The 15,534-nt window shown below is 39.8% G+C and overlaps 1 protein-coding gene across 1 annotated transcript in view; it reads left to right on the top strand.

The window, feature by feature from the left end:
- Positions 1–15,534, top strand: part of SND1 (staphylococcal nuclease and tudor domain containing 1) — a 423,778-nt gene that overhangs the window by 187,754 nt on the left and 220,490 nt on the right. Inside the window, exon 12 of the mRNA XM_047848727.1 lies at positions 1,552–1,652. Coding sequence (XP_047704683.1) covers positions 1,552–1,652 — 101 coding nt within the window. The remainder of the gene's footprint in view (positions 1–1,551; positions 1,653–15,534) is intronic.

Here is a 15,534-nt window from a genome sequence, read left to right on the forward strand (position 1 = left end):
CATTTTATTTACATGCAGTGATACCAGTCCCAAGCATCCTTGTGATTGTCATCTTGTTTGTTCTCCTTAATGTTTCTTAACTTGGTTCTAGAGTAGTTATGGTAGGCTGAAATTATGTGCAGTTTTTCTATAGAGACATTTCATATTTAGAAAAAAGCAGATCATCAGGGGTGTTGAAAAGGTTAAAGAACTGTTTTACATAATGTTATCTAGGAGTCCTGCAGGAATATGGCCAACCTCTTCTCTGTCAAATGTAACTTCCGTGGGACCTTAAATGTTTTGCCATTTGACTTTCTCTTTTGGTATTGACCTTTTTTTTTTTTTTTTTTTTTTAAATTTTAGAGCAGTTTTAAGTTCATAGCAAAATAGAAGGTACAGAGCGTTCCCATATATGCCCTACCTCTACACAGCCTTCCCCACTATCATTATCCCCCACCAAAGTGCTACATTTGTTACCACTGATGAACCTACATTGATACATCATCACCTAAAGACCGTATTTTAACTTTAGGGTTCACTCTCAGTATTCTACATTCCATGGATTTTGAGAAAGGTATAATGGTATGTTATCTATCATTATTGTATGATGCAGAATAGTTTCACTGCCCTAAAAATCCCCTTGTGCCTTTCCTGTTTTTCCCTGTCTCTTCCCTCTATCCCCTGGCAACCTCTGATCTCACTGTCTTCATCATTTTGCCTTTTCCAGAATGTCACATAGGTGGAACCATATGATATGTAGCTTTTTTCAGGTTAGCTTCTTTCTCTTAGTAATATGCATTTAAGATTCCACTATGTCTTTTCATACCATGATAGCTCCTTTCTTTTTAGTGCCGAATAATACTCCTTTATCTGGATGTACCACAGTTAATTTATATATTCATCTACTGAAGGACACCTTAGTTGCTTCCAGATTTTGGCAGTTATGACTAAAGATGCTATAAACATGCTTATGCAGGTTTTTGCATGAACATAAGTTGCAGCTTATTTGGATAAATACCAAGGCATGTGATAGTTGGAACATATGGTAAAATATGTTTAGTTTTGTGAGAAACCACCAAACTGCCTTTCAGAGTAGCTGTGCTGTTTCGCATCCCCATTAACCATGAATGAGAACTTCTGCTCCTCCACAGCCACACCAGCATTTGTTGTCAGTGTTCGGATTTTGGCAGTCCTAATGTAGCTCTAGCTCTTCAGTGTTGTGATTTGTATTCCCCGAGTGATAGGTGATGTAGAGCATCATTGCCTTCTGAAGGTCTTTGGTGAGATATCCAGGTCTTCGGCCCATTTTTAAATCAGGTTGTTCCATTTTCTCACTGTTGAATTTTAAGACTTCTTTGCATATCTTGTTTCACAGTCCTCTGTCAGATAAAGACTTTTGCAGATATTTTCTCCCAGCCTGTGGTTCAGCTATCTTTTAATTGTTATTTTTTAAAATGTTAATCCCAGAAAAACTGAGTGAGGTGATCCTTGACAACTAGGCAGGCCCACCTGACTGCTAGTGAGCTGTGTTGCAAACTCTCAACCTTAACTCCCTTGCTTCTCTATTTTCAGGTCAATGTGACTGTGGACTACATTAGACCAGCCAGCCCAGCCACAGAGACGGTGCCTGCCTTTTCAGAGCGGACATGTGCCACTGTTACCATTGGAGGAATGTGAGTGTTGTAACTGGCAGGGGCTCAACCACAGCTACGAGTTGTGCTCATTTAAGTGTCTCCTTCCTATCCTCCCTCATTTCCTTTCTGTTGCTCTTAACACAGTGGTTTATAATTGTTATGTCTGTGTAGCACTTTACATTTGCAAAGCATTTTATAATCATTCATTAGCTAATCATATTCTTTCATTATTGTCATTTAAGATTTATTGGGCTCTGTGTGCTTGGCACTATGTAGCATATATTATTACTATTAATAATGCCATTTATTGAGTGTCAGTCAGGCCCTAGGTACTATCTGACATTAGGTACAAAAATTATCTGCACATTAGTTTAGGAAGTTCAATTATGGACCAGAAAAGGGGGGTGGAGAGGGGAAGAAGAAGAAAAAGAAGAGTTCATTGGGCATTTTCTTTATATAGATGTCTGTAATCAGTAGATGATGGGGACTTTCTTTCTCTTCTGTGCTGGCTGTATCCTGTTATATTCCAGAGTCTCTTGGGAACTTGGTTGATGAACAGTTTTTAAAGGGAGGTATCTGATGGGGGAAGAAGGAAGCCTGCAGCCTGCTGGGCCATGCTTGCACAATAAATATTAAAACAGTCAGTCCCCAGTAGTAATTCTTACTCTGCATAAAATACACCAGCATGATAATTGCTTCCATCTCTAGTTAACAATCTTAAATGCTGTTTGTTACCAAACTGGTATTTTTCTTCTCTTTTACGGGGGTATAGTGGAGGAGAAGAAAAGAATAGGTTTCTTCTCAAAACAGGGATTGTCTTATTGAAAGTACAATGGAGCCCATTAGGAGAAACACCTCTAAGCCACAGCATTCTTCTGAAAGAGAGGACCTTGTAGCTAATTTACCTTCTACAAACTCTCCTACCAAATAGGAGCCTTCTCTGCCCATTCGTGCTGTCACGCTTGAAAATAACTATTTTTTAGCCATTGTTATCACTCCTGTATTTATGTAAACATTACTGTTCACACAACCATCAGAGACTTCGTGGAGAGGAACTCAGTGTAGGATTTTGTTGTCATTACCTTAACACCATCACAAGTGACATGTTTTGTTAGCAGAATCTTGACAAATAAGATGATTTTGAAATGGGAGAGACTGGGACATAGTTTGGTCATTTTTCTGCCTGTTTAACTTGCAGTAATGATTATTGCCACTTTGTCACCACTTCTTAGGAGTTACGTGCATGCTACTCTACTATGGAGAGCTGGAAAGTTAGTATTCTTATATGTTAAAATTTTAACTGTCACGAGGAATCACCTCAGTAGATAACAGCTCTTATTATCTAATTACTGGTAAAAACAACAGCATCACTGCTGTAGAAATGCACACCTTTATTTTTGGTAGATGGTTTCCATTCATTTTAGCAATCCATTAAAGTGGATTATTTCATTTAGTTACCACTGAGGTGTATTTTTAAAGTAAATTTACACTGCTTAAATATTACATATTCTGGGGATGCCTGGGTGGTGGCTCTGTCGGTTAAGCGTCTGACTCTTGATTTTGACTCAGGTCATCATCTCAGGGTCAAGAGATCGAGCCTTGTGTCAGGCTCTTTGCTGTTGTGGAGCCTGCTTAAGATTCTCTCTCTGCCTCTGCCCCTCCATGTGCATGCACCCTCTCTCAAAAATTTACATATTCTGAGTGTGTTATGGGGATTTTTTTTTTAATACAGGACAGTTTGAAACAGCTAGTTTAAAAATTCCATAGTAGGGTATTATGGGCATGCTCCATGCCAGGACACCTTGAGGTTTCAACTGTGTTGATCTTGACTTTGTTGGAGATTACTCCTTCAGGCTAACGTGCCTCTCTGCAAAGGCTAAGTGACTGTTCTAGCCAAGGTTTTGGTCTGTAATTAAGCCTTCATAAGAAGTTATCAGCCTTTTTTTCGATTTGGTTGGTCAACACAGGTTGATTGTCTTTTTTTTTTCTTTCTTTTTTTTAAGTTTATTTTTTGAGGGAGAGAGAAAGCATGCGCATGCGCACAGGTTGGGGAGGGCAGAGAGAGGAGGGGACAGAGAATTGGAAGCAGGCTCCATGCTGACAGCAGAGAGCCTGATGTGGGGCTTGAACTCACTAACTGTGAGATCATGACCTGAGCCCAAGTCAGACACTCAACTGACTGAGCCACCCAGGTGCCCCCACAAGTTGATTGGTCTTAATTGACAGGAAAGATTGTCTGTACTTCAGGTTCTTGGCAGAGATGATAACCTTGACTTTACCTCTCAGTTCTTGTAACTGGAATATAAAAAGTACTATTTTTGTATGATTTACCAAAGTATTGACCACTGTGTCGATTCTTCTGGGTCCCTTAATTGTCTCCTTGGATAAGATCACCCTAAGCAGGGTGCCTGGGAAGCATTATGAGTTACTTTATAGAGTTGTTTCTACTAACTAGACTTTGTGAAGCAGTTACTGGTGTGCATTCAAGGGAAATAACTGAGATTTACTGACACTTGGGAGAGAAACTCTCACTAGACAGTAAGCTCCCTGAAGATAGGGATTTTTGTCATTTACATTCCCTTTTGTAGTCTTAGTATTCAACATATGGTAGGAGTTTCAATAAATTTTTGAATTATTTATTGTATTGCAGAGTATCCCTTTATGAAGCATAACAGGAATACTTACATGTCTCATTACCTGGGACACTTATTTCTGTTGAGCCCTGAGTTTGTTGTTACGTAATCAGTACTGGAAAAGTTATATTAGATAGTTTTCATTTTTTGTTTGGTTATTGGGACATCATTGCTTAAAGATAGGTCATGTCTGGAAAATGAACATTTTAATGCTTCTTATGCTTTTTATGTTTCAGTCGTACTCATAGCTTCTCTTTATTTTCCCTTTGCCTTGATTGTGTTTTATTATTTTTCTGCATTTTCTGTACTTTGGCAGTCAATCCAAATAAAATTGTACAAAAGTTGTATGAATAAATAATAATATTCAAATACTCAGCTTCTATTCAGAATTTAGGTATACTAACAGTCTTCTGAGTGTAATGGTTAACTATTCAAAAACATTGGCTAGAGAAGGGATTTTTTTTTTTTAAGTTTATTTATTTATTTTGATAGAGAAGGCATGAGCAGGGGAGGGGCAGGGAGAGAGGGAGAGAATCCCAAGTAGGCTCCACACTGTCAGCGCAGAGCTCAATGTGGAGCTCGATCTCACCAATCATGAGATCATGACCTGAGTCAAAATTAAGAGAGTGACACTTAACCAACTGAGCCACCCAAGTGCCCTGAGAAGGATTTTTTTTTAAAATCTAAAATACTTTCATTTCATTTAAAACATTAAAATGTGCATATATTTCTGAATCTTTGATACATGGGAAGAGTAGATCAACTATTTGATAACATGAAAAATTGCACAGTTCCCTCTTTAGAAGGAGTACTTGAGGGGTGCCTGGGTGGCTCAGTAGGTCAGGCGTTCGACTTTGGCTCAGGTCATGATCTCGCAGTTCATGAGTTCAAGCCCCACATTGGGCTCTGTGCTGACAGCTAAGAGCCTGGAGCCTGCTTCAGATCCTGTGTCTCCCTCTCTGTGTGCCCCTTCCCTGCTTGCACTCTCTCTCTCAAAAATAAATAAACATTAATAAAAAAGGAGTACTTGAAAACACTGATTATCAAACCCTAGATTTTCGTGATTTACATCCCCCTCATTTATTTTGCAACCATTTTAAAGCCGTTCATCTTATTGAACCTTTTCAAAGTATTCAGCTGTTTTCATAAACACATGTTTTTTTGTGTACTCATATTTCAGTTAACAAAATATTTGATGAAGTACATAATTAAAAATAACAAGCATAACCAGTATATATAGTTTTGCGGACAGAAACAAATGGCTCAACAGGTTGGGACAGAAGTGCACAGGTGTCTGAGTGGTCCTCAGTCATTCTGTTTGGCATCAGCTGAAATCCTAGAATTTGTGGGTCAGTTCAGGGAAGGTTAGGGGAGCTCCTGTAGTAATGCTGTCTGGGAAAGACAGTCTTTGTTCAAACTTGTAACAATGTAGAATTATCCTCTGGAGGCTTATACACCTACATGTGGGCTTTCTTAACATCTAGAGGCTTTCCTGTTATTCAAGAGATCAGCTGGGCTCTGGCTGTGGAAGAGCTTCTCTCAAGCTGCTGATCGTAGGGTAATGAGGAGAAGGAGGCAGATGAGATGGAGTTGCTCTCAGTTATTTCAAAGCAGATTTTTAAGTGTATTTCACATGCTAAAGTGTGTGAATTGTCTGTATCCTCAACAGGGTTCGGTCTAGTCCTTCTCTTTTTCTTTTTGGTGTATGAGAGGAGGTTGAGTCACAGGATCTCTGTGAGGCACCTCTGATGTGACAGTCTTCTCCCATCTCTTGCCCTCTAGAGAATCAATGGAAACGAGGTTCATCATTCCTCTAATAGATTAACATTTTTTTCTTGATTAACGTCACTGTAGAGTTGGCAAGAGTTGTTATCTGTTAATCAAAACAGTTTAAATAAAAAATAAAAAGATCAAACTTCGAGTTGTTTCTCATTCCCCGGCTCCCGGGCTGGGAATTAGCTGAGCCTTTTAGGCCTGGTTTGTGACATGAAGCTGTCAAGATGGCGCTTCCTGTTAATTACTTTTTATTGTATTTAAGACACTTAAATAACTCTTCTTGTGATTTAGTCTTCTATGTAATTAGCTTCAGTGATTAAAATCTCATTCTTTCTTTATTGTCAGAGCCTTCTTGAAGAGTGAGATTTTTCTGGGGTGACCTTTTCTTGTGCTGGACTTCCCAATTACTTGGAGCTCCAATTTGGCGAACGCATATGAGAATCTATTAACTAGTTGCTCACCTCTTTCTGCATGTCACCTTTTCAAAGAAAGGTCTTAAAAATTTTTCACGTTTATAAGGGGGCACCTAAAATATATAACTTAAGGGGTTAAACCTCACATACTCACATGAATAGTTATCACCACTCCAACCCTGGAAAATTGTAACAGGTCCAGCAAATGCAGTACCATTAAGATACTTCCCAGTGGTTTCCATTATGTGAAGTATTTCACAATGGTAGGAGACCGTGGACATGACCTGTTTTTGGAAAGTAAAGAATGGCATGTAGATGGAAGTGTACAATAGGAATAGTTGGAAAATGCCTGTTTTTGTACAATGTCATTTTGGCGGCGAGGGGGGGTGATTTTTTTCCTGACATTCTTTTTGAAACCATGTTTCCCTCTACTGCTTTCCTGCACTGCCTTTGTGCTGTCTTTGAATCTTGCATAGGCACTGCTCCCTTGATGTCCACACAAGTATGAGGCCTTGCTGCCAGAGGTATTGTCGAAGATCTTTTGGGCTTGGGACATCTTAGTTACCGCTTTGTTCTAGTGACTATCATCCAGCAGCCTCAAAGCCATCCTGTGAACTTTTTTTGTGTCTCTTTGGATTCTTCCTAGATAGAGCTCGTCTGTTATTAGATTTCTATAACCCAGACAGTCAGACTTGTAGCGAATGAGACTTCTGCTTCTGGTTTTCTATGGCTTTGGTTCTGGTTCGCAGGAATACTTCTTTCTTCAAGTGTTCTATTAAGTGACTGAAGCCTGAAGTCAGGTCTTGTCCTTCTTCTAGAATAATCCTTTTCTAATCCTAGTTTGGTTTTCCTCGGCCACAGGAGAATTAAGTGTCCTATAATCCCCACCGTTTCTGGCTTGAGTTCTGTAGCTTTAAGGCTTTCACAATCAGACCAAACCTCCTCTCTCTTGAGTTTTCAAATCTTAAAACATACTAATATCTGACTTTCAGGCTAAACATAGGAAGAAAGTGGCCTCTTGAAACCCTATTTTCAGGACTAGGGTTTTGACTTAAGAGTTGCCTGCACCATCCCGAAGGCACTCTTTTAGCGCCTGAAGAAGTGCGGAGACCTTATTCATGTCACTGACTGGGCCATGAGGTAGAAGCTGGCTGGTTGCCATCCCTTTTCTCAAGATTTATTCCTTATACTTTATCGGATTTATTGGGGGCTTTTTACCCCCCATTTTTCCCTGCTATGAAGGAAAAGGGACACATCAGAATAAGGGTCCCCCTGGGCCTTTAATTAGAAACACCTAACCTCCCCCGCCCCCAATTAAAAATATGTTAGATTGTTTACTGAAGCTCATAGGCTGTTTGATTTGTGTAATTGCTTCTGCTGTGTTTGGTAGAAGTATGCCTATCCGCCATCCTGAAGACACTGGAAGCTTCTGTGGCATTTAGTTTAGAATACCATGGAAAGAAATCGTTGAATAACTGGGTCTGTCTCCTGCTAGCTCAGTCAGGTATAGTGATCATTTTAAGAGACTGGTTCATAAAAGCACTTTAAGAAGGACCTTAGCTATTGCAATGGGGGTAGGGTGGGAATCAGGAAAATACTCAGTTTCAGACAGATCACTCTCTCATATGTTTTGTGGCTATCTATGGAAATTTCATGCTGCCAAATGTTATTTCTTTAAAGACCTCTTGGTTTCAGTTTACTGTATTATCTTCATCTCTATATGGAAGTTCAGTTAAGCTTTTCGTGAGAGAATCCTTGGATCATCTGAATCAGCAGAATCCATTGCTCAGCTCTGTGTTTTCCCTGTACCTGTCTACCAAGAACAGTAGATTTGTGTTTATTCATTCAAGGACTATTTGAACACCTACTGGGTGCCAGGCACTGGGAATATAGCAACGAATGAAGCAACAAACAGTTGCACCCGATGAGGTTCTCCCAAATGCTCTTCTTTCTTGGGATTTCTTGGCACTGATTCGTGCAGCCTCAAGCATCCTTGTGGGTATTCGCTGGCTTTGCTGCCCTCAGAACCTTGTTTATGTAGAGTTTTGCGTTAAGGAACACAAGTGACTTTATTTAAACAGTGCCTGAAAATGTTGTTTTCTGTTCAGTTTTGCCAGGGACTTGTAGAGACTTTACTGCTCAGAAATAGGATAAAATAAAATGAAACGTAGTTCCTCTTTATATCTTTATTTTTAGATGAATCAGTAAGTCATTTTGTCAATAGACAAAATGAGATGCTAGAGTGACTACTCACTGGCACCCATCTGCCCTTTTCCTCCTCACATTATAGTTCCTGGCTCATTCAGTGTACGTACAGTTCTGTGAATGCTGACAGCTCCCCTGTGGTTCCCATCCTGCTGCATGTTCGCTTTGGGGCTTAAAGCATCGCTGACTTTCCCCACTGCCTCCCAGAGATGCTTGCATAGAAGTATAGACGCTAACTTCTTTGCAGTGTCTGCTTTTCACTCTTGGAACAGTTATCCTTATAACTTTCAATGAAAAAATGTTTGAGTTTAAGCCATATGTATTTACTTCCTTACCTAAAAGATGAATATTTTTGAATGCACTGTTACTTCCATCCTTGAACCCCCAATTTTGTTATATTATTTAAGTTTTGCCATTAGTGAACTTTATAAAGTTCAGTTACTGTTTCTGATTAACTTTACAGAGTATTTCCCCCTCTGAAAGATTACAGAGTTAGAATGCTACCTTTTTCTGACTCCTCATTCCTTTTAAAAGTTTTTCTATTTCAAGGGGCACCCTTGGGTGGCTCAGTCGGTTAAGCGCCGTACTTTGGATTAGGTCATGATCTCACAGTTTGTGAGTTCGAGCCCCAGGTTGGGCTCTGTGCAGACAGCTCGGAGCCTGGAGCCTGCTTCAGATTCTGTGTCTCCCTCTCTGCCTCTCCCCTGCTCTCTCTCTCTCTCTCTCTCTCAAAAATAAATAAATGTTAAAAAAACATTTAAAAAAAGATAAAAAAAGTTTTTCTATTTCAGATTTGTTTGCATTTATTGTTTTCTGTCAGTGTAATTGTCTTCTAAGCTTTGCTTGTAAGTTGATCCAAAAATTTTACCCTCCACCTACCCCTGCATAGCAGTTTTAAGTTGGTTCAAGTAGGATAGCGTGAGAAGACACACACACAAAGAAATCCTGTGTCATTATATCCCCAGGGAAATGATGAGTGAATTCCCTGTGTGTGTGTCTCTGATGTGTGTATGTCCGTCTCTTTCTCCATTTTGGGCTTCTTCATATGCACCTGCCCCTTGTATCTCAGTTCCTTCTTTTTGTTGTAGTCCCTTTTCATTTGGTGAAGAACCTTGATTTTACATGTGTGGGTGGTAAAGTTTCTGAATTTCTGCATGTCTGAAAATGTCTTAATTTTGTCCATATTCCTGATTGCTAGTTTCAGTATGAAATTCTAGCTTCAAAACTGTTTTCCCAAGAGCTATGAAGGCACGTTGTTCTATTGCTTTATCAGTGTTTATGAGAATTCAATTTCCATTCCTTTAAATCTCCATTTCTTCAACTTTTTTTTTTTCCAGTCTCTGGAAGCTTTTACAATTTTCTGTTTATCTTTGGTTTTCTGAAAATTTATTAAAACATTTCTAGTGTGTCCTTTTTCCTGCATACTCAGTGGGCCAAAAACACTCATGTCTTCCTTCAACTTGGAGGTTTTTTTCCTATTCTTTCTTGAATTATTTTCTTTCTCTCTCTTTTGCCGCTGACTCTGGAAATTCTGTCAGTATTGTATCTTATGCTTCATATATGTGTAAATTTTCTTTCGTTTTTTAAAGACCTCCTTTGCATTTTGTTCTATATAGAAGGAACTGTCTTCAATGTTATCTTTTGGATTGCTTAACCAACCAGCCATGCATATTTTCCCTCACACACACCCTTAATTCATTCATCTCATTCATTTACTTACTCATTAGTTCATTTATCAAGCAGTTATAAAATGCTTGGTATGTACTAAGTACTGTGTTAAATATCAGGAATGTATTGGTAGTTCTAAAACTGAAATGAAATTTCTGCTATGAAATTTACAGAGACTGTTCTCTTAACCTAGCTTATTTTAATTGTTTATTTCAGCATTCATATTAAAATTTTTTGTGAAGTGTTTTAATAGCAGCCTGTTCTTAGTCCATGAATATAATACTTTCTCTGTCTCTGAGAGTATTATTTCAAAATTTAAAAACTGGGGCACCTGGGTGATTCAGTCAGTTAAGCATCTGACTCTTGATTTCGGCCCAGGTCATGATCTCACAGTTTGTGGGATCAATCCCCATGTCCGTCTGTATACTAATAACTCAGTCTGCTTGGGATTCTCTTTCTCTCCCTCCCTCTGCCCCTCACCCCCCTCAAAATAAATGAACATTTAAATAATTTTTTAAAACCCTCTTCCATTGACTTATCCCCCATGACTAAATGTTCTGTTTATTTTGTTCCATTTCTCTCATAAATCCTCAAATATTTGGGGAGCCTTGATTTATATGTATGCAGGAAGGACCAGATGGGAGTTGGCATGGTGTCCCTCTGTAGGTGTATTTACCTGCTTCCCCAAGGCATCTCTTTACGAAAGGGCATAGGTGAGAAGGAAGTATCAGAGGCAGCCCTCCTTTGGGGTGCCTGAACGTGTTTGGACCTGGAACGTAGAAGAAACAGGCAATTTTCAGACCCCGCTAAAATTGTCAAAGCAAACGCTGGGTTCCTTGGCTGGTAAAGAGCTTACGTGTACTTGACTGGGTAGGGTGAGAAGGGGATGTGATGTGCTTGTCTGACCGTGTCAGATGCTGTGCCTCTGCCCTTCTTAAGGCTACAACCTCCAGCAGAGGTCCTTTGCCAGTTAAGTCACCTACCTTCTGTTCTAGAACCTGTGTTTCTGTGAAGTGACTTGTCCTATACATGACCTTGGTAATCTGGGGACTCTTACTGGCATAATGTTGAAATTGTGTTGGTGTAGAAACAATATTCCCATATAGTTTAAAATATTGAATCTATAAGGGGTAAGCCTTCTCACATTTAAAGTGAGAGCTTTAGCAATACAGAGACTTATACAAAGAAAAATCTCAGAATGTGAAGTTGAGAAATCTACAGCAGTGTTTTCCTTTAGTGTAAGTCATGACTGCTTTAGTGTCTTCAGAAACCTTTATGCTTTCTGCTTGGTTAACCTTGATAGCACCCTGCAAGGGTAGTTGGAAAAGCTGTGAAGACTCTTCTTCCAGTCTTTGACAGTGGATTAATGAAGTCTACAGCTTGATTCAGATTTTATATTGTGATTATAATGGTGTCTATTGGAAACAAAGCCCCTCTAGATGGAGAGCCCTGGGGTTTAAGGCTACTCTGCCATTAGATATTTAACTGTAGCCCTGTTTATATTAGGGTTGTTTTTGCTAGTACTTGGACTAGAAAGTTCCACCGGGTTTAAGTAGTCTGCCCATAATCCAGTTTTTCTTCTTAAGCCCTGTTTGTCGAGGAGTTTTGGGTGGTTTCCTGGATTGTGAACTACTCAGGAACACACATAAAAGTAGTGATATAAGAAATGCCTCTACTTGCCGGTAGATTATTTCTTGGGTATTTGCCAAGGGTCAGAACCCTCTGCTCTTAATAACTTCGTGGGCATCATAGGGACAGGAAAGAGGCTGGCTGATCCAGCTCTTTTGAATGAAGGTCCTGATTAATTGCTCAGATGATGTCCCCAAAGTCTCCTCACTGTGGTGCTTTGTATTTTGTCAATAAAGGCCCTTGGGGTGCTGCCAGTTCTCCACCAATCAGATCCCATCTGCTTTCTGTCTTTCAGGATTTGTGCAAACTTTCTGATATGCTGTTAACACACTTTCTTGTTTTCTAGCACCATTAGAGCTCTATTCTTGTCCATATCTGTCTTTTCTGTCATTTCAGTGGGACCTTGTAAAGAATGTCATGTGGACATAAGTTCTCAGTCTGCCATTCTGACCTCCCTCAAGCATTCTTTATTCTTTCAGATAATGCAATTGATGTGATAAGGAGAGGGGACATTTGACATGGTTACCAATAAGCAAAGATCCTGTGTCTTTCATATGCCATTTTTTAGCACCTTTCTCTTTATAATTCCCGTGGCCAGCATAGTACAAAGTGATAAGGTAAATAGGACTGGATTTTTTATAGATTTCTTCTCTCTCCCGGTAGTGATGCTGCTTAACAGCGATTTGCTCCAGTTCATTCTGAGTGATTTTTTTTTTTAATAATAAAATATAGTAACGTTTCTAAAAGTTTAGAAAATGAAGGGAAATTACCCATTATTTAGTTATGCTAATATAATAGTTATTGTGTGGGGGTTACTCCTTTTGAGTGCTGGTTATTTTTTAAGAATTTAGTGTAGGAACAGGTAAATTGACTATTTTGCCTAGTGCTGACAAGAAGTCTAAGGCAAGTGATAAAAGTAGGCTTTGGAGATGAACAGATGTGAAGTAAAACCTCAGCTCTGCTCCTGGATAGCTGTCCAGTGTTGGACTTTAGCTTTTTATTATATAATTTAGATATAATAATCTCACACATCATGGGGTAGTTGTGAGGATTAAATGTACTAATGTATTTAAAATGCTCAGTGTATTTACTAAGACTTAACCAGTTCTCACATCAGCCCAAGCTTCTAGAGTGGACTGGTCACTATTGATCCAATTTTGTATCTAGTGGCTTCTGCCCTTTCTCTCTTTTTAAAAGTAAGTAAGTTAGTTAGTTAGTTAGTCAGTCAGTCAGCTAGTTAGTTATTTTAGAGAGAAAGCATGTGTGTGAGCAGGGGTTGGGCAGAGGGGGAGAGAGACTCTTAAGCAAGCTCCACACTCAGCATGGAGCCTGACACAGAGCTTGACCCCACCACCCTGGGATCATGATCTGAGCCAAAACTAAGAGTCAGACACTCAACCAACTGAACCACCCAGGCACCTCTATTTAGTATGTGTTTGAATAATCTGTACACCCAACACGGAGCTTGAACTCATGTCCCTGAGGTCAAGATTCGCGTGCTCTGCCAACCGAGCCAACCAGGCACCACCTTTCCTTTCTCTCTCTTTGTGCTTTCTTGCACACTTCTGGCCATTTGTTTTCATTTAAACTTCTTTCTTAAGGATTTTTCTTGAGCGTTGATATTCCATCCTCTTCTTAGTCTTTACAACTCTTCCTGGCCAAGCTCATCCACTTGTAACACTGCTACTTCACAGAATGTTCTACGTAGTAGGTGAAAGAAGATATAGGAAATGCCGAAACAAAATGCCTCATTGGATTATGCCTTAGCTTTTGTAGTAGTCCATTTTTATTGTTCCACAGCAGGCCCTTGGGTTGGATTTATCTCTTCTCTCACTTGGTCGGATTTATCTCTTTTGTCACTTTTTAAATTGTCATGGTGGCTAACTTACATCCATTTTTCCTCTAAATCTTAAATGTGTACTATGTCAACCCAGTAATGATTGATAAGTACTTCCATAAAGATAGAAGTGATATTCACGAGTAAGTTGTTTGTTTGTTTGCTTTATTTTTATTTTTATTTTTTTGAGAGAGAGCAGGGGTGGGGGGGAGTGAACGCGGGGCAGAGAGAGAGAGAGAGAGAGAGAGAGAGAGAGAGAGAGAATCCCAGATGGCAGAGGGAGGGGAAGAGAGAGAAGTAGGGCTCGCCCAAAGCGGGGCTTGTGCTCACCCCATGTGGGTGGGACTCAAGCTCACAAACTGTGAGATCATGACCTGAGCCGAAGTCAGATGTTTAACAACTGAGCCACCCAGGCACTCGTGAGTAAGTAAGTTTTAATGTTTCAAGAAGTTTAAAACAGATACAATTTATCCTTTAATAAAGGTAATTTATTGAAAATGTCTTTTGGGGCTCCTTGGTGGCTCAGTGATTTAAGCGACTGACTTCGTCTCAGGTCATGATCTCACAGTTTGTGGGTTCAAGCCTTGTGTTGGGCTCTGTGTTGACAGCTCAGAGCCTGGAGCCTGCCTGACTTGGATTCTGTCTCCTTCTCTGTCTCTCCCCCTCATGTTTACTCTCTCTCAAAAATAAGTAAATAAACATTAAAGGAAGGAAGGAAGGAACGAGGGAAGGAAGGAAGGAAGGAAGGAAGGAAGGAAGGAAGGAAGGAAGAAAAAGAAAGAAAAGAAAAAGAGAGAGAGAGAATGCTGTTCAAATCAGGAGGTGTGCTAGCAAGCAACCTACCTGGGTACTGTCCTCTAGGTAGTGATCTGCCGATCTGCATATCTGAAGTGATTGAAAAGGCAGAGGGCTACTAACCTTAAGTGTTTTAGGAAGTGCTATTCTATACCCCCATCTGAACAGTTCTCCTGAACTTTATATATTGTGTGGAGCTTACTGAATGACCCTCTCTGTTGTGACGCCCTTGTGAATTTTTGTACCATCAGTAAAAACATGTTGACAACAAGTACAACTTGGAGAGCATTAGGAAATAGCTGAATCTTTGAAGTCAATGTGTATGATAGCTAGGAGATGTTTAATAACAGCATGAACTTCACAACAGGTTAAGGAAAGTTGGGACTGCCTTCCATCAAGTTTCCATTGTGGCTTTTACATGCAGCTTTTTTAGATCTCTGATATATCTGCTTACATATCAACTGTGACTCAGCAGACCACTGCTTTAATGGGAGCTTCTATTGTGTTAAAAGTGTGATTTATAAACCATCACATATCAGGTCAGCAGCAAGGGGAATTATATTAAGGTTCTTACACCGTCTCTTCTTTCCCCCGCACCCACCCGCCCCCATCATCTCGGCATTGTTTGCAAAATCACTTTTTCTTTTAAGAAGCAACTATGCAGAGCATTTATTCTTGTCACCACTTTCTCAAAAACCTCCCTCTGAAACTGTTCTTCCCTTTGTCACTTAGCACAGGCTGTGGCTGTGGCGAGATCAGACCCTTGAGTGAGGGTTGACCACAAAGGCTTTGTGGTGGCTTACTGTATTTCAAAGCCAAGAACCAGAATAACCCTGCCCTCCCTGAAGGGTAGGAGAGAAGAAATTTCAAACCCGTTAGCTTTTTTGTGGGGCTCATTTGTTGCTTATACTAGAGCTAAGAATCATCTGGTGAAAAAGTATTATGTCTTCTAATTCTGAGAGGAA

This window comes from Prionailurus viverrinus, chromosome A2, assembly GCF_022837055.1.
Source record: "Prionailurus viverrinus isolate Anna chromosome A2, UM_Priviv_1.0, whole genome shotgun sequence".
In the NCBI taxonomy this organism is placed as follows: domain Eukaryota; kingdom Metazoa; phylum Chordata; class Mammalia; order Carnivora; family Felidae; genus Prionailurus; species Prionailurus viverrinus.